General features: G+C 34.9%; 1 protein-coding gene across 2 annotated transcripts in view; it reads left to right on the forward strand.

Annotated features, from left to right (window-relative positions):
- Window positions 1-23110, forward strand: part of LOC123677206 (transcription factor Sp4-like) — a 128736-nt gene that overhangs the window by 36311 nt on the left and 69315 nt on the right. Inside the window, exons 3-4 of one of the 2 annotated variants that reach the window (XM_045613776.1) lie at window positions 9063-9401; window positions 17559-17771. In XM_045613776.1, coding sequence (XP_045469732.1) covers window positions 9063-9401; window positions 17559-17771 — 552 coding nt within the window. The remainder of the gene's footprint in view (window positions 1-9062; window positions 9402-17558; window positions 17772-23110) is intronic. The other variant, XM_045613777.1, reaches the window with a different exon arrangement.

Consider the following 23110-nt stretch of genomic DNA (forward strand, 5'->3'; position numbering starts at 1 on the left):
TTTCCAGTGTTGCCGGATGTACCACAATTTGGCAACAACTTTGTTATTTTGAATAGGACATCCGGTATTTCTATTTTTTTTATGATACTCCATGAAATATTAAATCTATTCACTCTTAATTTTCCATCCCTATCTTCAACGGTTTTTGAGTTATTAATTATTTTTCGAAATTTTTGATCAAATTGGCGTATTACGAAAATGACTCTAGTTCGTTCAATATTTGAGATTTAAGTCAGAAATTTTGCAAGTCGTTAGATATTGATCTGATCTGTGTCACTGCTTTTGAATTATGGTTGTCAATAATACAGGACGGACCAAAAAAATTCATCATTTGCCAAGTTACAAAATTGTGAAAAAGTCAATTTTTTCAAATTAGACACCTAGTATATTTTTCAATTTTTGGAATCAGTACAACACACTCTACAATTTTTCTATTCACGTCCCTATACCTATCTCAACTGGATTCCGAGTTATATGCGTTTATTAGATTTCACATTGATTCAATAAGTGTTAATATCTTTTGTATTGTTATGTTCTCTATGTGGTTCATAGATCGATATATCAATGAATCAGTTCAATCCATAAATTTCAAAATAAACAATAATTGCCTAACAGGTGTTTTGTTCCGAGGTTTTTCTATAAATAATGGCTCAAGAAAGATATACACATATAACGCATATAACTCGGAATCCAGTTGAGATAGGTATAGGGACGTGAATAGAAAAATTGTAGAGTGTGTTGTACTGATTCCAAAAATTGAAAAATATACTAGGTGTCTAATTTGAAAAAATAGACTTTTTTACAATTTTGTAACTTGGCAAATGATGATTTTTTTTGGTCCGTCCTGTATTATTGACAACCATAATTCAAGAGCAGTGACACAGATCAGATCAATATCTAACGACTTGCAAAATTTCTGATTTAAATCTCAAATATTGAACGAACTAGAGTCATTTTCGTGAGACGTCAATTTGATCAAAAATTTCGAAAAATAATTAATAACTCAAAAACCGTTGAAGATAGGGATGGACAAGTAAGAGTGAATAGATTCAATATTTTATGAAGTATCATAAAAAAATAGAAATACCGGATGTCCTATTCAAAATAACAAAGTTGTTGCCAAATTGTCGTACATCCGGCAACACTGGAAATGTAAAATTATTTTAAAAATGTACCTTACATGGCCAAATATCTATCCACTAAATTTTAAATTTTTACCATCAATAGTTTCCATAATAATCTAATAGGCCACTCACCTTGGGACACCCGATATATATATATATATATATATATATATATATATATATATATATATATATGTTTTTGGATATTTTATTCTGTAGCTATTTGAAAGTAATAATACAAAATATGAACTAAACATTTTTGATAGGGTCATTTTTGAAAATTTTGAAAAATTCACAAGTGTGAACTACCCCTTAGACGGCCTGCAAATCAATGTGCTCCGGATATGTTATTTTGTAGCTATTTAAATTTAATAATACCAAATATGAACTTGGCTAAACATTTTTGATAGGGTCATTTTTGAAAATTTTGGAAAATTCACAAGTGTGAACTGCCCCTTAGACGGCCTGCAAATCAATGTGCTCCGGATATGTTATTTTGTAGCTATTTAAGAGTAATAATACCAAATATCAACTGGGCTAAACATTTTTGACAGGGTAATTTTTGAAAATTTCGAAAAATTCACAAGTGTTAACTACCCCTTAGACGGCCTGCAAATCAATGTGCTTCGGATATGTTATTCTGTAGCTATTTAAGAAAAATAATACGAAATATCAACTTGGCTAAACATTTTTGACAGGGTTTTTCTTGAAAATTTTGAAAAATTCACAAGTGTGAACTACCCCTTAGACGGCCTGCAAATCAATGTGCTCCGGATATGTTATTTTGTAGCTATTTAAGAGTAATAATACCAAATATCAACTTGGCTAAACATTTTTGACAAGGCCATTTTTGAAAATTTCGAAAAATTCACAAGTGTAAACTACCCCTTAGACGGCCTGCAAATCAAAATCCTTCGGATATGTTATTCTTTAGCTATTCAAGAGTAGGAATACCAAATATGATGAACTTGGAGTTTACACTTGTGAATCACATTTTTAACAGGGTCATTTTTGAAAATTTCGAAAAATTCACAAGTGTAAACTACCCCTTAGACGGCCTGCAAATCAATGTGCTTCGGATATGTTATTCTGTAGCTATTTAAGAGTAATAATACTAAATATCAACTTGGCTAAACATTTTTGACAGGGTCATTTTTGAAAATTTCGAAAAATTCACAAGTGTGAACTACCCTTCAGACGGCCTGCAAATCAATGTGCTTCGGATATATTATTCTGTAGCTATTTAAGAGTAACAATACCAAATATGAACTTGGCTAAACATTTTTGATAGGGTCATTTTTGAAAATTTCGAAAAATTCACAAGTGTAAACTACCCCTTAGACGGCCTGCAAATCAAAATCCTTCGGATATGTTATTCTTTAGCTATTCAAGAGTAGGAATACCAAATATGAACGTGGCTAAACATTTTTAACAGGGTCATTTTTGAAAATTTCGCAAAATTCACAAGTGTAAACTACCCCTTAGACGGCCTGCAAATCAATGTGCTTCGGATATGTTATTCTGTTTCTATTGAAGAGTAAGTATTCCAAATATCAACTTGGCTAAACGTTTTTCAAGATTTCATTCGTGAAAATACTTGTATATACCCCGTCGTTTCATTGATCAGCATAATTCAAGTTCATCTATAATATTATTTCGTGCATTGAAATGTCATAAAAACTTGACTGAAGTCGTTCAAGTAAACTCAAAAAGCAAATTCTTGCGTTGCACCCCAAAAACAGATCGATTCGTTAGTTTTAAATTCTACCGACGCCACTGGTCGTTTGGCTGCTGGAATGAATTCGGCTGCTGAAAAGTGGCTGCCAAGTTCACGCCGGTTCGTCGGTTGGCGAATCTTTATGTGAATCAGATCTTGGATTCACGGCCAGCATCTGTGTCTTCCTTGCCACAGTTGAAGAAATTCGTCACGACGCATCAGAATGCCATTCATACCATGAAGGCATTACCCATTTCAGATCTGGCTGACTTCCTTTTGTTTTCTCTAGCTTTGCGCAACCTCGATAAACCATCCCGCCACTTATTTGAGGGGCAGTTATCCTCTGATGACTTTCCTACTCCCGCTCAATTGCTCGAATTCACCAATCGACAGTTGCGAGTGTTAGAGAGCATTTCCGTCACCTCATCCAGTGCGCCGAAGGGATCATTAAGACCTCAATCTCTAGCAGGCTCAGCATCTGTTTCCCCATCGTCTGTGCCTTCATCCTCTGCTGTGTGGGTACACAGCAGAGGATGAGCAGAGGGTTCGCCGCCCTGCTTACGCAGGTGCGTGCCCTTCGTCGTCTTCCGCGTGTGTGTTTTGCTCGGCGAATCATTATGTTCGCTAGTGTCGTGAGTTCAAGGCCATGAACGTTAATCAGCGATGAGCTTTCGTGACTGAAGGGCGACTATGTAGAAATTGCATGTCGTCTTTCCATGCCACCGCTAAGTGCAGTTCGAGTCAGAGCTGTCACACATGCGGGGCACGACACCATACAATTCTCTATCTGGCATCTGCTGCCACTGCATCCCCTTCCGTTTCCCATGCTGAAAGGAAATCCTTCGCCCTATCTTTCATCAGAGCAGCCAACCCGTGCTTTCACCTCTCGGGGCACCTCAATAAGGGCTCGATCAGCGGAGATCTCCATGATGTCGCGCCGGAGCCCTGAGGCGGCAGGTTCAGTATCGTCTCGAGCCTCGCCAGCTTCACCACCCCTTCATTCTTCCCACTCCTCTGGAAGTGGTTCCGAATGACTGCACTGGTCATCTCGCGGTTGTCGTACTCCGTCAAACAAACATCTGTCTTCGTCTCTCCGTCTGTTCTCTTCTTCTCATCTGTCTTCATCTCCGCGGTCTTCTTTGCGTCAGACCAATAATCCTGACTATCTCATGCCTACCGCTTGGATACGTCTTGATAACCGGCGAATGTCGTGTTCGGCCGTACTCTCCTGGATTCCGGCTGCCAGCACACCCTCATCACCCGAGAGTGGGCCTCCAAGCTTCGTCTATTCTTCCACCCTGAAACCATCCAACTTCGCACCTTGAGTAACGCGGATCAGTTTCGCATTCAGGGGTACGCAAACGTCACTCTCTATCTCCAAAGGGATCCTCCCAATCTCATCATCAAAGCTTACGTTATCGACAGCCAAATAGATCCCCTTATACAATATACAACTTATTCGTGTCGGTGGTCGCCTTTCAGCCTCCTTACTACCTTATAAACACAAACATCCTGTTCTGCTACCCAAAAATCATCATCTCACGCATCTGTTCATCGATGATGCCCATTATCGTCTACTACACGCCGGTGCTTTAGCTACGCATTCGTTCATTCGTCGACGGTTCTGGATCTTGGATGGCCGCAACGTAGTTCGTAACCGTCTACGAAAATGTAACCGATGCTTTTCCTGCAAACCTCGTCCTCTCAATAATTACCTTCGTGAACTTGGCCGCTTATTGGCTGCTCCACAACATCAGTAAAGTCTGTGTGATGCCGCCTCTTCCTCTGGCATTGACTGGCGATTCATACCTCCTTCCAACCTTCACTTTGTCGGCCTTTGGGAGACTGCTGTCAAATCTGCTAAGCATCATCTCACTCGCGTTATCGGCGAGCAAAAACTCACGTACGAGGAGTTTCTCACCGTATGTACTCAGGTGGAGGCAATTCTCAACTCTCGTCCTCTGTACCTCCCTTCGTCTGATCCTTCTGATTTTGAAGCTCTCACACCAGGGTATTTTCTGGTTTTTCGCTCCCTCACCGCTCCTCCTGATAACGATATAAGTTCCGTATTAGTAAACCGTCTGTCTCGCTGGCAACTAGTCCAACGATTTCAGCAGGACTTCTGGAAGTGTTGGCATACTGAGTACCCGCACACCTTGCAGCAAAGTCACAGATGGTTGCACCCATCCACTTCTATGCTTCCAGGTACCGTTGTCGTCATTCGAGATGACAATCTTCCTCCTCTAAAGTGGTCAATCGGTCGTGTATCATCAGTTTTTCCGGGAGCTGATTCCACAACCCGTGTTGCTGATGTTGCCACTGCGTCTGGGACAATTTATATCGATCGTTCGTGCTAATATAATAGAAAAGTTTCAAAAGAGACGAATCAATTTATCTTCTGATAAATCATCATATTTAAGTTTAATTTATTTTCATCTATCTTCTGCATCGTCATCTACTAGTGTTAGTGAAGAAAATAATATTGAACAACCTTTCGTGAGGTGCCTGAATTTGTTATCAACCAGGTGAAACCAAAGTTACTTAAGGGAGGTAAATTCCCCTGAATTTCCTTCCTTGGAACCTCCTTTTAGGAACCAGCTTAGCGGTGATTCGCTTAGATTTCTTCTGTAGCCCGTTGGGGTAAGTGACATTCCACAATTTTTCGGTTGTTCAATATTATTAGCAAAATTCATCTGAAATTGACCGCAAACCTCTCTTTGCGGACATTCAACTACTATGTCAACAGTTTCATTTCCAATACTTGTTCTAAGATTGATATTTTACACATCATACAATTGGAATTTTCATTTTGTTAGCTACTGTAACATCACGGAAATTAGTTTGTGTTGAAACACTTACCAAACAATCTTTGTTTGAGGTAAAATGAGAACTGGCACCACTGTCAACGTACCATTAATTTTCATTATAATTTCCATTCATGATAACTGCACTGAAAGCTTGACTAGCTATCTGCTCGGATTTTTCATGTTATTGTTTGTAATTGTCTGATTCCTTGTTCCTCAGCTAAGGACATTTATTTTTATAGCCACTGGATAATGTTGGTCGGAGACACTGACCTAATTCGAAACATTAAATTATGTAGACTTTTTTCCAAACTTTAACACCCTGTATCTCTAAAACGAAGCTTGATAGGATATATGTTTGTATGAACTTTTTTCCATGAAAACAGTTGTTCTATCCGACGCCAAAGTTATTGAACTAAAATCTGGTCCCACTTGAATTTTTTATTCACCGGGAAGAAAGATTTTACTGTCTGTCAGGTCGAAGGAACTGACGTACCGGTCTGCCTTCAGGAGTTTAAACTCAAAGAATAATATATATTTATTTCAAGTTTCCTAAAATACTTTTGAAAATTTCTGCCACCACTTCACCACAGCGATAATCGTCTGCTGTTTCGTTTTCAAATAGCTATAAGTGTGTATTTCGACATATTAAATCGGCAGCTTTCCTAAAATACATTTGTAGATCATAAAATTTCCACACCTTTCGCTCCTGATGGTAGCTGAGGCCACCGCAACCGCGCTTAGCTAGCCCCCATATCATGGTCGGTAGGTACAATAGACTCACTGAGGAAATTTTAGGCTTTCCTAAAATATGTGTGGTCTGCCGTCCACTGGCTCTTAGACTACTAGTATTTGCTCTCTTGCTAGTATCTCAGATAATATTGGTGATGATAAATTTATTATTCTACTAACTCTGGTGAAAATTTTTGTAATTTCAGGAACAAGTCTCCATAACTGGATACTTTTCAGTCTTTCATTAATAGTTACGAACACGCGTAGCTGCTTTTTTTTAATTCAGGAAAGCTTCTCCGTTTGGTGATTTACTATGGACCAATCGTTTTATTAATATTAAAATAACTGGAAATTATATATATTGAAATTGATAGATACAATTGAATTGAAATTATTCATTTAATAGTAGAAACGATCCAAAAAAAAAAATTAATAGAATTGGGATTTCATCAATGAAAAAATATAAAAATGAAATTTAAGATTCTAACATATGAATTTAGCAATAAAAAGTTCTACTAATAATAACATAAGATTCAACATTCGAAATCTAATGCCGTCTTTTTAATCGATTGTAGAGATTTATAATTTGAAACCTTGCTTCCTATTCCGTATGCATTGCCATTTCTAGACATTATTCTATTTCAGTGGTCAAATATTGCTTGATTCTGAATTGCGAACTGGCGAATCTTTCTATTCTTTCAAATCTGAGGTCTAAAAAAGTACACACATCAACTGGAGTAACTTCCTTCTCTAACAAGACTGAATCAGTAAACAAAGTTTTTTGAAAATTTCGTATGATTGAACACGAAGTGTATTCTTGAAGGATTTAATGTTCTCAAAATCCGCTTATTTTTCTTTTTGTACCTGTAGACCTATTATGGGCTTATGTAGATTGTATTGTCCCAGCAAAAGTTTTACTGCGTCTATTGTATTTTGTACGTTGTCATGTAATAAAAATAATTTTAGCATTTACCAAACGACAATTTGATTATAAAAATATGACAATTTTTTCAGTAAAACCGAGGTACTACCGAACGCTAATCGTAGCGGTAGCGCTGTCTTTTGCAAAATTCAATGACATTTCACTGAGCTTGACTTTATTTTTTTTTTTGGCGAACGTCCAATTACGTTACTGTGGAAATGATCGCAATATGGCGAGAGACGAAACATCAAAACGATTATTCCACATCGTCAAGGGTATATTTACTCATCAAAACGCTCGTATTTTATTGGTTCATTAAAACATGAGTTTAATCACTGAATATAGACTGAATATCCATTGATTGAATAATCACTGAATATTCATTGAATAATCAATGAATACTCGTTGAATATTCAACGAATAGTTGAATATTCATGAATTATCAAGCATGAATATTTGTTTGAATGAATAATTCGAATAATCGAATAAATTTAAGAATGAATATTCGAATACAAAAAGGGACAAAAGTCCCAGCCCTAGTCAATAGTATTCGATCGGTCGAAAAATTATTTTTGACTTTACAGGATGGTCCGGAAGTGGTGAAACACGATAACACCCTGTTTTTTTAAATGAAAATGCCAAATTTATATGTCATACCAATAATCTCCATCAAATTCTGATTGCGAAATACCCCACTTATCATCATTTATCTTTGTATTATTGTACGACTTATTTTTTATTGAATTCTCGAAAACTTCTCAAGTCTTCTGCAAATTCACGAATCACTCTACACGGGGTCCGAATTTTTTTAAAACGACCTTATGAAAATGTCAATAAATCCATTTTTCCAATGGCATGCCCTGAATTTTTTTTTTGCTTGGGGGTAACATTACTCAACTCTACTTAATATCTACTAATAATATCAATTGAAGATATGCCAAATCAAAGAAATCATCAAAATATTTGGAAACATTCATTTTAACAAAATAAAGTGGACACCACGTGAAAAAACGGGAACATTATCTGAATTATCTTAAGGAGTTCGAGTTTGCAGATATCAGAGCAGATTAATGAGCGATGAAATTGGTGAGACTTTTTCAGCTGAAAATATGCAGTCATTTTGACCACCTCAAGAGAATCTCACTATGTTTCTGTTTGTTCAAGTGGTCTTCATCAACAGGAGTTATCGACCGATCAGGCACTATTGACTCACTCTGTATAGTAAATAACGCAAAAAATTTAGAATGAATATAAATAACTTACCATGCCGATAAAAATCCTCATCAATAAAATGAAAGGAGCATACTTTCATGCCTAACAGCCTTGCCTATTCCTTACTTGTCAAATCTAGAATTTCTGCGGCCAATAAGTTCTCTATTCAGTTTTGTTTGAATCCCCACGCACATTCATTTTCACGGGGAAACCAAAACAATCAGGATTTAATTTCGAGAATGACTTATACTATGGTACAAAATAATAATCTCTTTTCGTCGACATAAGTGTAGTCCCCTAGAAAATTTTCCAACTGTTCCAGCTAGTTCTCTAGTTAGTAATCAACAAGCAAAATCAACTTGATTTTATAGATTTTTAAACAAAAAGCAGTGATAAAATCAAAATATAAAACGTAACGTGGTTCAGCAGTAGGTACTAGCTAGAGCCAGTTGGACAATTTTCCGCTAGGATGTATATCGCTTCTCTGAAGTTTCCAATAGTCAAGCAACGCCATTTGCGTCCCAAACTTATTCAAAATTTCTTATTTGCAGGCCAACAACCGCAGCAGTTGTTCAGTCCTGGCCAAATTATTCGGGCACCCGGGGTAATGCCAAACATCCAGAACTTGCAAACGGTTCAGCTATCTAACGGTCAGAGTGTCGCTGTGCGGCCTTCACTTCAGCAGGTTGTTCAGTTTCCCATGCAACAGACCATACCGATACAGGTACCTATATCAACCCAAAATGGGCAGACCATCTATCAGACCATCCATTTTCCCGTGCAACTAACCACGGCCGCTGCGCTACCGAACATCATACAAGCCCAGCAGATTGTACCGCAACTTGCCAATATAATAACGCCGAATGGCCAGCTGCAGCAAGTTCAAATCGGTAAGTAATACTTGAAGTGTTCCCAATGATTTGTGAACTCTGGACTATTTCAAATTGATTTTATATATGAAAAAATTTCAGAGGAGCACTTGAATTCGCGTCCGAAGCCTTTGAACGTTCATTCATTCAGCAGTATATTGGTAGAAATGAGATTTATTATGATGAAATTATTCTCGGTTAGTTCATCTAGATCAGACGTTCGAAGGATACAATCGGCAAACATATATGTCCAAATTGTTCCCCTCAAAAGTAATTGTTTACTTTGAAAAAGATTCATCACTTATTATTGATGTTTTTTAGTATCACCAATTATAAATGCACATATTTGTGCCAGAAGACTGAAAGATGAATAATGAGAAGTGGGGTATTCCGAAAATTTTCATAGAGATTATGAGATTGGGCATTCCCATTCCCAGGGTGCTATCGCGTTTCACTACTTTTGCACCAGCCTGTAGAAACAAACACAATTTGGTGTTGTGAGCTTAGTGCTGTCGATTCCGTCATTGAATCATTCTACTAGCCCAAAAATTGCAAGACTTATCGACCGATCGAGCACTATTGGGTAGTAAGTAGTAAGTAGTATCAAAAATGGCGGACGATGAGGATGCAGTATCGGATGTATCCGATAAAAATGATCGGGAAACAAATTACTTTAAGTGTTGTGCTTCGAAAATAAGTAGAATAAAAGTCTGTGTGCAGTGCTTTTCAGTTTTCCATCAAGCCTGTGCCAAAAAGTTACCAAACCTAAAAGTTATTGATGGAAATAAGATTGTTTGTTGCGCTGGAACAAACGAACAAAGAGAATTGAAGCAAAGCGAGGATGCCAAAACAAATATCTTTAGGATGGAAATCCGATATCTACAGGAATTACTTATGGAAACGAGAGATAAAAATGAAATTCTCAAACTAAACAATAGCCTTTTATTAGACAGAATACGAAAGATGGAAAAAAATGATATCCTTGAAACAAAGGTAAACAATACAAAAAACCATTCGATTAATTCAGTTGACGTAATTGAGAAGATCCCTACCAGAGGTTTGAACATAGAACCCTACGAGCGTAGCAAAATAACAAGATCATCTACCAGACAACAGATGGCTACACAAAGTGCAATTCCAGCAGAGAAAACAGAAACCAGTGTCAATGATAATTTACTGTCTGTGACCACGCATGACAGGTACCATTCCAACCTAGAAATTCACCCTAAATCCGAAAACATAAATAAACACAAAATTCCGAAAATAGTAACGGAAACACATGAAATGACACCCACAGACAAACTGATAAGACCTGCTCCCAATTCACCGTCAGACGATTTCATTAAAGTCAGAGCAAGAAGACAGAAGAAACCAAGAATTAATGTCGGAACTGGAACAACACTTACAGGAGAAACAACATTCAAATCAGTGAAATCTGACAAAGCAGATAAGAAATTATGGCTATTTATCTCTCAAGTAAAAGAAAGTGTAGAGGAAGAAGTTGTAAAAGAATACATAATGAACAAAGGGAAGTTAGAAGAGAATGAAGTATCTGTGACAAAAATAAACACCAGAAAACAAGAAAATTTGAACTATAAATGTGTTCTTTTAGGAGTTCCACTGAAAATAAGAGATGAAATATATAACAATGAATTCTGGCCAAAGGGGATTTGCAAGATTTGATTTCCGTAGGGGACAACATTTTTTAGAGAAAAACAAAGCTTGAAGCCACAATCTATCAAAGATATATATACAAAAAAAGAAGTCATGAGCAAAAACAGTGAACAACAATTCAGTATACTACATCAAAATGTTTGCTCTTTGGGAAATGCTAAGGATCGCCTAGAGGAAATACTGAATGAAAATGAAGATGTTAAAATCCTGTGCATAACAGAACATTGGAAAACAGAAAACCAACTAAAATTCTATGCTATCAATAATTTTGCACTTATTGCTTTCTTTTGTAGAAATGAGAAGGAACATGGGGGAGTAGCAATATATACAAAAACTGGAATGCAAGTCAAAGAAAGAAAAGACATCAAGAAGATATCAAGAAAGGGAAAATTTGAGTGTGTAGGAATAGAGTATAGCCTGAATGGAAGCAAGCATGTTTGTATGGCCATATATAATGATGGAAATGTAGACATATTGACTGGATGTAAAAATATCCCTAATTGGAGATTTCAATATTAATTTTATGGATGACACAAGCAGAAAATGTGAAATATTGGGCATGTTGAAAACTTACAACATACAGCAAACAATATATCAACCCACAAGAATAACAGCCACAACAGCAACCTGTATTGACAACATTTTTACAAATATTGAGGAATCCTATGAAACCAGAGTTATACAAACACATATTTCTGATCACACAGCACAGAAAATTATTTTCAAAATGGGAAATCAACAATCAAATGAGACATATAAGCGAATATACTCACAACAAAATATTCAACATTTCAAACAAGGATGTAAATGACCAATTCAATATGTTCCATAGCATATATTTGCAACTTTTTAACAGAGCTTTTACATTGAGAAAAATATCAAAGAATAAGAGAAGAAAAATGGTCAGTTCTGATCCTGAGATTAAAGAGATAAAAAACAGACTGGATATATTACTTGTACTGAGTACTTATGATGGGAGATTCAAAGGAGAATATCGTGATACAAAAATTGAATATGACCAACTATTATTGAAACAGATAAAGAAAAAATATGGAACTTTGATAGAAAGATCAGATAACAAGAGTAAGACGGTATGGGCTGTAGTAAATTCTTTGAAGAATACAAATAAAAAGAAAACTGAATTAATTGGAGATCCTTTTCAAACAGCAAATGAAATGAACAACTTCTTCATAAGAGCAGGAACGACATTGACGAGGAGCATTCAAGACAGAAAAATTTTTGACAATTTCCAAGAAATTAACAAATCTATGCGTTTGAGAAGAATTACCGAAATGGAAACAAAAAAGATTATAGGATCATTGAAAAACAAATATTCAAGTGGATTTCATGAGATCTCTAACCACATTATCAAACAAACAGCTGAAGAAGTATCTGGACATATAACTCACATCATGAACAACTCATTGAGACATGGCATTTTTCCAGACAAACTGAAGATAGCAATTGTGAAGCCAAGCCATAAAAAAGGTGATATAAATGACTATAACAACTACAGACCTATAAGCATACTACCCAGTTTTTCCAAAGTTATGGAAATGGTCTACTGCCAACAATTAATGGAATATTTGATAGAAAATAAAATATTCAGAGAAAATCAGCATGGTTATTTGAAGGGAAAATCTATAAAAACAGCAATTTACCAATTCATAAACAAACTAGTGGCAGCTTTTGAGAACAAAGAGTTTGCAATGGGAGTATTTCTCGATTTAACGAAGGCATATGACTGTTTGGATAGTAAAAAACTTTTCAACAAATTGGAGAATTATGGAATCCGAGGACCGGCGCTAGATTGTGTCAAGTCATATTTATCACTCAGGAAACAAATGTTTGAAATCGAAATAAATGGAAAAATCATCACATCGAATATGGAAGAACTGATACTAGGAATACCCCAAGGAAGTATCGCGGGACCGTTATTGTTTATTATATATCTGAATGATTTCAGACTAGATGCTGAGATGAGAGAACAATCAGTTACTGTAGTTAATAACGCAGATGATACAAATCTACTTCTGACTGAAAGCCATTACACACTGCTGGAAAAGTTATGTGAAATTACATTAAATAAGACAAATGAATGGTTCAAGAACAACAATCTACTTCTCAATGAAGAAAAAACCAAGTTCATACTTTTTTCACCAACCAATTCAGGAATTGAAGAAAATAATACAATATCACTGAGTCAAGCAAAATACAACTGCTAAGAATCAACCAAATTTTTGGGCATACATATAGATGAGAATCTCAATTGGAAGGAACACATCAATTATGTTCATGAGAAAATAATGGTATCTGTTTATGGTTTCAGAGTTGTGGCCAGGTATCTCTCTAGTAATTACCTGAAGATGGTCTACTATGCGATGATAGATGCAAAACTGAGGTTCGGTATTGTTTTTTATGGGTCCGGGAATATAAAACAACTATTTATTCTACAGAAGAAGGCAATAAGAATACTCAATAACATGAAATATAATGACTCTTGCAGAGGTGTTTTCAAGAAATCTGGAATACTGACAATATATGCACTCTATATACAAGAATGTGTCCTTTTCATCAGAAACAATGAGATGCTATTTGAGAAGCATAAAAACAATAGAACTTTCTACGACACCAGAAATGAAGATTTTATGATATCTATCCCAAACATAACCTAACAACATCTCAGAAGCAGGCAGAATATAGATGTTTGAAATTATATAATTCTCTTCCAAGGAAGATGAAAGCAATGTCAAATATAAATATATTTAAGAAGAGCTTATTCGGATATCTCCTTGACTTGGAGCCATACTCTTTGGATGAATATATTTCTAATTTGTGAACAGAATATAATCTTGTTGTTTTTGACACTATTCCATTTCATTTTTTAGATATGTGAAGATGATAGGGAATAAAGATGATTATTTATTTATTGACCCACCCTGTACAGTGGAACCTCTTTTGGCAGACACTCCTCATAAGCGGACAGTCCCCTCAAACGAACAATTACCCTGGAACCGAGAAATCTTCTTGTTATATTGTTTTTTTTTTGTTAAAGCAGGGGGAATCCATTTACAGACGAACCTTATCCAAAGGAACAAGTGTGAGGGTCCAGGCTCATCAAGAGCGAGAATTCTCACTAAACCTAACCTGCTGTTTCTTAGGTTTCGGGCATAAGGCCTATAAACCATTTATCTCTTGGTCGGATAAATTACTACTTGCACACTATTGTGCTGGGTTATTCGGGAGTCCTTTTTATTCGGATTGTTTCTTCAATTTGATGTGTTTTCTTGAGTTTCCTATATATTTAGGTCATCGTTTCGCAATTGATCCCTGGGTCTTTTGCGGTATATTCTCATTCTTCTTGCATCTTCGGCAGGGTCGTAGTCAATTAATCATCTCAATTATGCGTTGGGATGTTCTATCAATTTTTCTTATATTCTTTCGGCTTTTTTCTTCATGTAGTCAGTTATTTTGTCCCATTTCAAGTCTCTGTGGGTTTGGATGTTTCTAACAAACCAAGGGGCATCTATTGCCCATCTTAGATATTTATCTTCCGTTGATTGAATTCTCTTGATGTGGTTCTTTGCCGCGTATCCCCAAGCCACTGAGCCGTACGTGAGTTGGGGTCTGGCAACGGTTTTAATTATCCTGAGTTTGGTGTTTATGTCCATTCGGCTTCTTCTTCCGATGATTGGGTATAGACGTTTCATCGCTTTGTTGGTTTTATCCACTGCATACTTAACATGTTGTTTCCACGTTAGTCCCGTATCCATGATCACACCTAGGTATTTTGCTTCTTTTTGCCATTCAACTTCGTTGCCGTCAATTGATAATTTTTCCTCCATTTGTAATCTTCTCTTTTGTAGTAGGATAGCTTGGATTTTCTGTCCATTTATTCCAATCAATCTTCCATTTAATGCACCATTTGGTTATTTCATCTGCTGCTTCTTGTAATCTTTGGTGTATGATATTTGCTCTTCTGTGTTTGACTGCTATTCCTGTATCATCCGCATAAACAGCGAGCAAATTTCTTGGATTCCTTGGTATATCGTGGATGTATATATTATACAGGAAAGGTCCTAATACTGAGCCTTGTGGGACTCCTGCTTCTAAGTTTCTTAGCGTTGATTTTTCATCTTCTAATTTAACGTAGAAATTTCCATCCCTCAAGTAATTTCTGATGATTCGGCACATCTTAATTGAGTATCCTACTGTTCTCATCTTATAGGCTAGTCCTTCCTGCCATACTCTGTCAAATGCTCTTGTTACATCTAGTAGTAGCAGTCCAGCTTGTTTGTTTTGAAAGCCCTGGGTGATATATTCTGTCAGTCGGAGAAGTTGTTGTTCAGTTGAATGTTTATCTCTGAATCCGAATTGTTCCGTTGGTAGAATATTCAGATTTTCGGTTTCTTCTTTGAGTCTCTTGGCAACAAGTAATATTGTACTCAAGAGCGGACACCTTTATCGGACGAACTCGGACAGCGATGGCTGGAAAAAGTGGAGATCCCATGGGTGGACCTTTTACTAGTTTGTAGAATGTACCTTGAAAGAGGAAGTACGTGCCTCTGAAATCAACGCCATCGAAACGTTCCACCTAAAGCCTACTTGCATTATTTATAATTTATGTTGAGTGTGCATCTTAGAATGAAGTAGAACGTCCATAGAAACCATGCTTTATATTTAGTGCTAAGTTCACCATAATATGCAAAGAGAACATGCTCTTTAAACGATGACTTGATGTATTTAGTGCCACATCAATCTTGAAAAGTTTTATAATATAATAATTTATAATATCTTGGGATTTTTCGGGCAAGAAATTCTGTAAGCCGCTTGTCTTATTTATGGAGGTGTATATAATATTTCATCTTCACTATCTGAATTACTCTTTTTCGGCAAAAAAATTAACCATAACTTGGTATCAACTGAATTTGAAAACGTCAAAATTATTGAAGTGACATTTTTTCTCTTGATAATAATAAAGGTATGTTCCCTTTCAATCAACCGAACAGAAACACAGAAGTATTGAAGCAGAGAGTCACCTTTTCTGATTTATTATAGTGAGTTATAAGTTAGTAGTGAGTTATTTCAACTCACGTTGTTTGTTAATAGATACTCTTAATTGCTCGAGAGCAGTTGAATAGGTAATGAATATATAATTCAATAAGAGTAGATAAACTATCTTATTATTATCAGAACCATAGAAAATTCAGGAAGAATATTGAAAACGTATAGTTATTACCATAGACCTAATATCCATGGACCGAGTGTCACGTGATTTTTCAGAAGCTCGTAGAGGAGAAAGCATTAGAAAGAGAAGAATATATGATTTCTCTTGATTCGAACAGAGATGCTACTGTGGGCAATCTGTCAAGAATCTAAAAGCAATAAAATAGGTGATTTATTACTCCGAGATGGTCAAATGTCAAAATCATCTGATTGAAAGATATAAAGACATGATATTTATTTATACGTTTTATGAACTGAATCGAATGAAATTTACATACTTTTTTATATTTATCATTTCGATTTGCCTAATTCAATGATGGAATAAAATATGGCATATATTTGGATGAACTTCTACCATGTGAATCAAGAAAATTGAAAAATTTTAGACCATACTTCTTTCTGACATTGTGGAAACAAATCTAGACATGATGTTAATACGTTATTCAATTAAATGAAAAGTACATACTTTTTTTATATATTTCATTTCAAATAGCTTAATTCAATGATAAAATAAAATATATATGATGAAATTTGATCATGAATCAGGAAAATTGAGAAATTTCAGACTATATTTCTTACTGAGATTGTGGAGATAGAACAGGATTAAATTCAACAATGGCAATGAAATGAAAAAAAGGAATTTTTTTCAGGAACCAACAAAACTTATTGGCTATAATGTGGAAATAAGTAATAATGGTCATTTCTATCAACTGAGTTGAAATTCTGAAAGTCTTTTCTTCTCATAAAATAAATCTAGTACCAAATTTTGACTGAAAATGTCTCTTCTTCTCACTAGATTCTCCCAAAATAAAAGCCCACTGCCTTGGAAGCAAAATTCGTAAGCTAATATTCACTATCACTTTCGTTATATTCAAATTTCAATAACCTTTGGGAGAGAGGTTATATCGTTCTCTTTCTCTAAGGCAATAAATCAAGAGAGTTGACAGACTGCCCACAAGATGTTCCATCTTATTCGTTCTCCCGACTTCTCTCTCTAACGCGACGTCCAGGTTTATGGTTATTACTAAATATTCATTTGATGATCGGTTAGATAATTTGCCTGTATAGAGAATAGAGATATTATGAGAATAGAAAATTTAAGCCTAATAGATATCGATATTAGGTACACTTGAATTTTCTTCACGTCAGTGTATTTCTCTTAAGTAATTATACTTTTTAAATGACTTACATATGCTGATTAAGGTCAAAAAGTTATTTTCGATGTCTCACATCAATATTAGATACTAATTCATAATTATATGAAATTATGAATTTCAGCTACTTCAGTACAACAGCAAACCCCCACTTCTGTCTCTAACGCCAATGTCCAATCAGAAGCAACTGCTCAACCTATGACCTTCACCGGGACCAACGGCCAACAATTTACTGTGATACCTACATCTAATCTTCAAGCAATGGGAAGAACCAATATAGGGAACATCATTCAAGTTCCAAATATTCAAACTATACCTACTGTACAGAATATACCAGGTAAGAAGATACACATAGGTCAATACTATGAATGGTAACCATCATAAGTTACATTTTATCCTAATAAGAATGTTATATTATACCAAATCTAATATATTTGGTCCATGTCAACTATATACCTTATTATGGTATGTGGTTTGGTTGGGCGAACTCGATGACTGTGACAATGAGGTATACTGGCCGCTAAAATGTTTGATTAATTTAAAAAATTACTAAAGCATAATTCTAGATAACCCTTTAACGGTAATTAAGCAGTAATTCAAGAAGAACTTTTGATTGACGTAAATATGTGATAGTGTAGGTAAGATGCATAGAATACCTGGTGTGTCTACTTATACCTGTAAAACTTTCAGACAAAACGGGAGATTTTTCGGATTTATACCTACTTGATTTCGAGGGATCGCGGGCTTTTCAGATGGCGCATACATCGTTTACATTTGACATTTCTCTCAATTCTCGACTCTTGTGAACCAAGGGCGTAGATCTATTTTTCTTGGGGAGGGATAATCGAAAATAAAATTTTTGACAACTTATTCATATCTGTAATGTTAGAAAAAGAAGTTTGATAATGAAGTTTGAACCAAATTACTCGAAATAATTTTTGTTGTTACTAATTCGGTTGTTCTTACCTTGTTCTCAAATAAGAGTTACGAAGGAAAATGAGAAATTACTTGGATAATTTTGAGGAATTAAAGTTTCATGAATATGAGCCCACAAAGGCTTTGCTTTCAATATACAGGTTGTTTCTAGTGTGTCGTACAGTTTATCAAATATTTATTAATCTTCGCTACAGATTAGGTAAATAAATACCAAAACTTATAATGAATGCATTCATTAGAGCTTACTAGCTGGATCTTTATAATGATTTGGATTTTCCTGAGGATTACTAGAGATTTTTCTCGAAATCGATAGCAGATACGACAAAACTATAACAAACCAAAAAGTGTAGTACTGGACCAGAGTTTTTTTTCTACATTTTTCTAAACTAACAGCCATTCACCAAAATAAAGTTCTGGAAGAAGGAAGCAGGCATCATTCCAGAAAATATATCACCCTGTAGATTTGCATTCAAAATTAGCATATCACATAGTGAAAACTTTAAACTGGAATATCTATGTCCAATTCATATTAAATATCTTGTGAAAGGAAGGTTATACGATGAAATAACTTGAACTTCAACACATGCATCTCAAAACAAAATGTTTGGGGACTCATATTATAGGACTTTTTTTCTTAAAATGATCCGGAAATCTGTCATTTTCATTTGTATCTCCAATTTAGGAGCACCGTGTAATTACCCCCAGTATCCCCCTATTTCTACGCTCTTGTCGTGAACTTTGAGTATAGAACAATAATATTTTATATTCTATGGTCTGTCATTATATTCCATTCATTTGAGTGAAAATTCGATATGAACTGAATTGTAATTTATTGTGAATGTTTGCAGTGTCTATAATCAGTATTTCATTTTTAAACGGCACCAGGCAGATGCGGGAATTCGAAAAATTTTAAAGAGCGCCACCTTACAGCACTCTGGTGAAGCAGACCACCAAAGCAACAGGTGGGTCTCTCAAAAAGTCTGAAACAAAATCGAATCAGTAAACACACCAGGTATTCTATGCATCTTAAGTGTAGGTAAAGGATTGACATGCTTTTACGCGTCAATCATTAAATTCAAACGTTTCTCTATGCGGCTCAGCGCACAAAAATATTATTTCTTATAACGTCAGTCGGTATCAAAACGAAAACTCTTCGAGTAAGTGCTCTGCTTCGCGTCGTTCGGTCAACTGCAGTCTCTTGCGGAAAAGTATCACTTTTCACACAAATAATTATTAACAGTAGATTATTGAAGTGAAAAAACACTTTTTTCACTTCTATTCTATTCGATTCAGTCTAGATGAAAAGATATAGGGCCAATTGCACCATTCAAAATATCGTTTCCTTAATCAATGTTTAGTATTAACCAATGTTCATAATTTCTACAGATTGCACCGTTTGATAATTATCGATCTTTAGGTAAAAAGTAGATATGTTTAATATGGATAAATTCTCTTGGGAGTGGAATAAGTCTAAAAATGAAAGACGTTAAGTTATTCCTTTAAGCGACTTTTCGCAACTTTATTGTTGCTTCTTCCAAGCTCTACAAAGATATGTTTGGCAAGATTGCAAAATCTCGACGGTGATCATAGAGAAATCAGAAATTTCAATTTTCTAATATAATGTTCTCTGCTCTTGTGGTGACAAAGTTAACATAAATTATAAGTTATTATAATAAATTGTCATGAAATAATAATTCACGATCTGAATCTGAACCTTTATTTCAATTTTGAAGTTCCTCACAAAACCAAACACAGAAACAAATTTTGTGACACAATCAGGTTATGTGCATAGAGAATGAATGTTTATGTTATGTAATAAGTCATATGTTTTGAGTTGCGCAGAACCACAGACCTTATATCAAATTGATATTATTATTTTCCTGTTTAGTGTAATCGGTGATTAGGCCACATTAAACGTCATTTGAAAGATGGTGCGAGAGAAATTATAAAGTAATAATTGTTTAAATTTTTAATCAATGTTCAGGCAAACGGTGCAAATGGCAAATAGCCATTTTAAATTTTCATAATGTATATGTATCTACATTATACCCAACTCTACTATTAGATTCATCTTGATTTTGCCATTAAAAATAAATGAGAAGTAGATATTCAATATAAATATCCACAATTGAATATCCTGTTTCTTTCAACTCACCTATTTGTTTTCATATTAAAACAATTATGGCACTCTTGGAAATATGTCAATCATATGCTCTTGGATGAATTTATGGAATAACAAAAGAATAAAAGTCTTTAATCTCAATCACATGAAAATTTGTCTAGTATGTACTTAGTGGTATGTTTCGATGTGAGTTTGAATGATCAGAAGAAGAAAACAGTATTGTGCGATAGCAGCAGTCTTTAGTGGGATATTGTCATTATAATGGGACTATTTTGTGAAAACTTTTTTAAACATGGGCTCTATGGGAAATCTGGACTTTTCAAAATAGAATGTTGATTTTAATGAAGTATCTTCTTATTATCAGAGCTGTGTCAAAGCTCAGTAATTTGTATTCAAATAGAAGAGTTGAGGTGAGCTTATTCAAATAACTTCATTCTCAAACTAAGTTGGCTAGTACTTCAATTCTAAAATCTGAGACATGACATCATAGTAAATATTCATTTCTGTGTTTTTTTTCCACAACAGAACAGAGCTGCATTTAGCCAAAGTATCCAAATTTTTGAATTTCACAGATAATTTTTTTTTTAAGATCAAGTTACTCGAAAACGGCGCTTTGTAGGAGAAAATATGAAGAATACTTTTATTTTTTAAATTAGCCAAATATTCTTCAATGAACGTTCAAATTAATTTTAAGAGTTGGGTTCTTATTAGAGGGAGCATATGTCATAGCTATGTATATAGCAATAAGCCCTACACCATTTTCATGGTAATTGGGTTTTTTGATTATATATATATATAAATATATATATATATTTATCCAATAGACGTATTCAGTCCCGTTATACTTGGCAGGCTACCTCAGACCCATGTGATCCGAGTGTTTTCTTGGAGTGTATATGTGAAAAATCAGGTGTTTGAAAATATAACTCCTTAGGCATCCATAGAGGGGAACATTTTTTTTTCATTCAAGAAAGTTATATATTCTGTTCTCTTTTTGAGACCCGTCACGTTCCGCCGACTTTTCATTCCCACATATACTCGACTGACATGTACAGCCCACCTTGTCTATCCCAGCGGTGTTGTCAGATCACAGGGTCTTATCGCGTCTATTCGATATACCATTTTGTTATAATTGTATAAGTGGCGTTGAGAACTGAACAAATCAAGATAATATTGCATTTTTCGCATGGTTCAGCTATTTCATGAAATATGTTTATTGGATAATCTCAACTGTTACTTTGAATGAATGAAAATTTGTTAGAATGTCCGTAATTTTCGAATATCGAGTAAAAATGATCTCAAACGATTGTAATTGAATTCAGAAAATATCGATATCTTACAATATATCCGCCAATCACGATTATGTCTGAATCTGGAGTTAGGTGATGAAATAAGTTATCTGAAATTTTGGTTATGAGTTCTTGTGTTTGATGAGAGCACAGCGAAACTTTTGTGAGATGAGTTGTATTTGATCGACCATTATAGCGAGAAAACATCAAGGATGGCAAAATAGATATTATGATTTTGTTAATTTATAATAAGTTTAATACTAATACTTCTTAGTTACAACTAAATTGAATACGATAAACATTCTTAGAATTTGTCTCAGAACTGAAATCATCTGGAAAAATTAGAATATGTGAGTGAAATAGATATTGTGATCGGGTACTTGATTAAAAAACTCATTGAAAATATAATTAATACTTTTCAGTCTCAATGAAATATTTTTATTAACAATCTTTTTTGCTGGAATTCTATATACAGGGTGTGGCGTAATTAATGGATAATCCTGTACTGGCGAATAGGGGAGGTCATGGCCGACCAGAAAATGTAAAGTTATGTTCAGTAAAAATATCATAGTTTTCGAGATATCGGACAATTTCATTTTTTTCTAAAAAGTGCACCTTTACTCAGTAATTTCGATGCTGTGATCACAAATCTTGTTATTTCTTTGGGCATTGTTTTCTATTTTACTCTCAAATAGCTGTACTAAGCGATAAACTACCAAATTCCTACCATCTTGCTTAATTAAGAAAAAAAAAGTGGGATAAACCTCATGTTTGCAAATTCACTTACTTTTTTCTTTAAGTTTCAGTCGTTATGGTGAAAAAAAATGTATTGAGACCTTTGTGAACATTTCATAAATAAATTGTCAATTTTATTGCGGTTCTAAAATGGTATAATACATGTTATTCTTTTATTGGGTGCTCGGAGTACGTTCCATTATTTCAACTGAGGTACTAATTTCAGTGAAAGAGAGTTTTAGGGATTTTTGATAATACCTAATAATGGTTGAATAGAACACAGTAATATTTTCACTTTTTATTTTAAATTACAGTAAGTGCTCGAAATGTCCGCCTTCTGCACGAATGCACGCTAAACATATTCTATGATAATAAAAGATCGTTTGATTCGTCGCGCATATCTGGCTTGATTAATATTTCGAGTTGCTTCGTTAATTCGTGTGCGTAATTCTTCAACTGAATTTATCGGCTTGTCATAAACCTTCTCTTTGAGACATCCCCAATAGAATAAAATCTAATGGATTCAGATCAGGAGATCGTGGTGACAAAGAAATTGTACCTATTCGTCTAATACAACTTCTCTGGAATTTTTCA

The sequence above is a fragment of the Harmonia axyridis genome, chromosome 3 (assembly GCF_914767665.1).
Source record: "Harmonia axyridis chromosome 3, icHarAxyr1.1, whole genome shotgun sequence".
Taxonomy (NCBI): domain Eukaryota; kingdom Metazoa; phylum Arthropoda; class Insecta; order Coleoptera; family Coccinellidae; genus Harmonia; species Harmonia axyridis.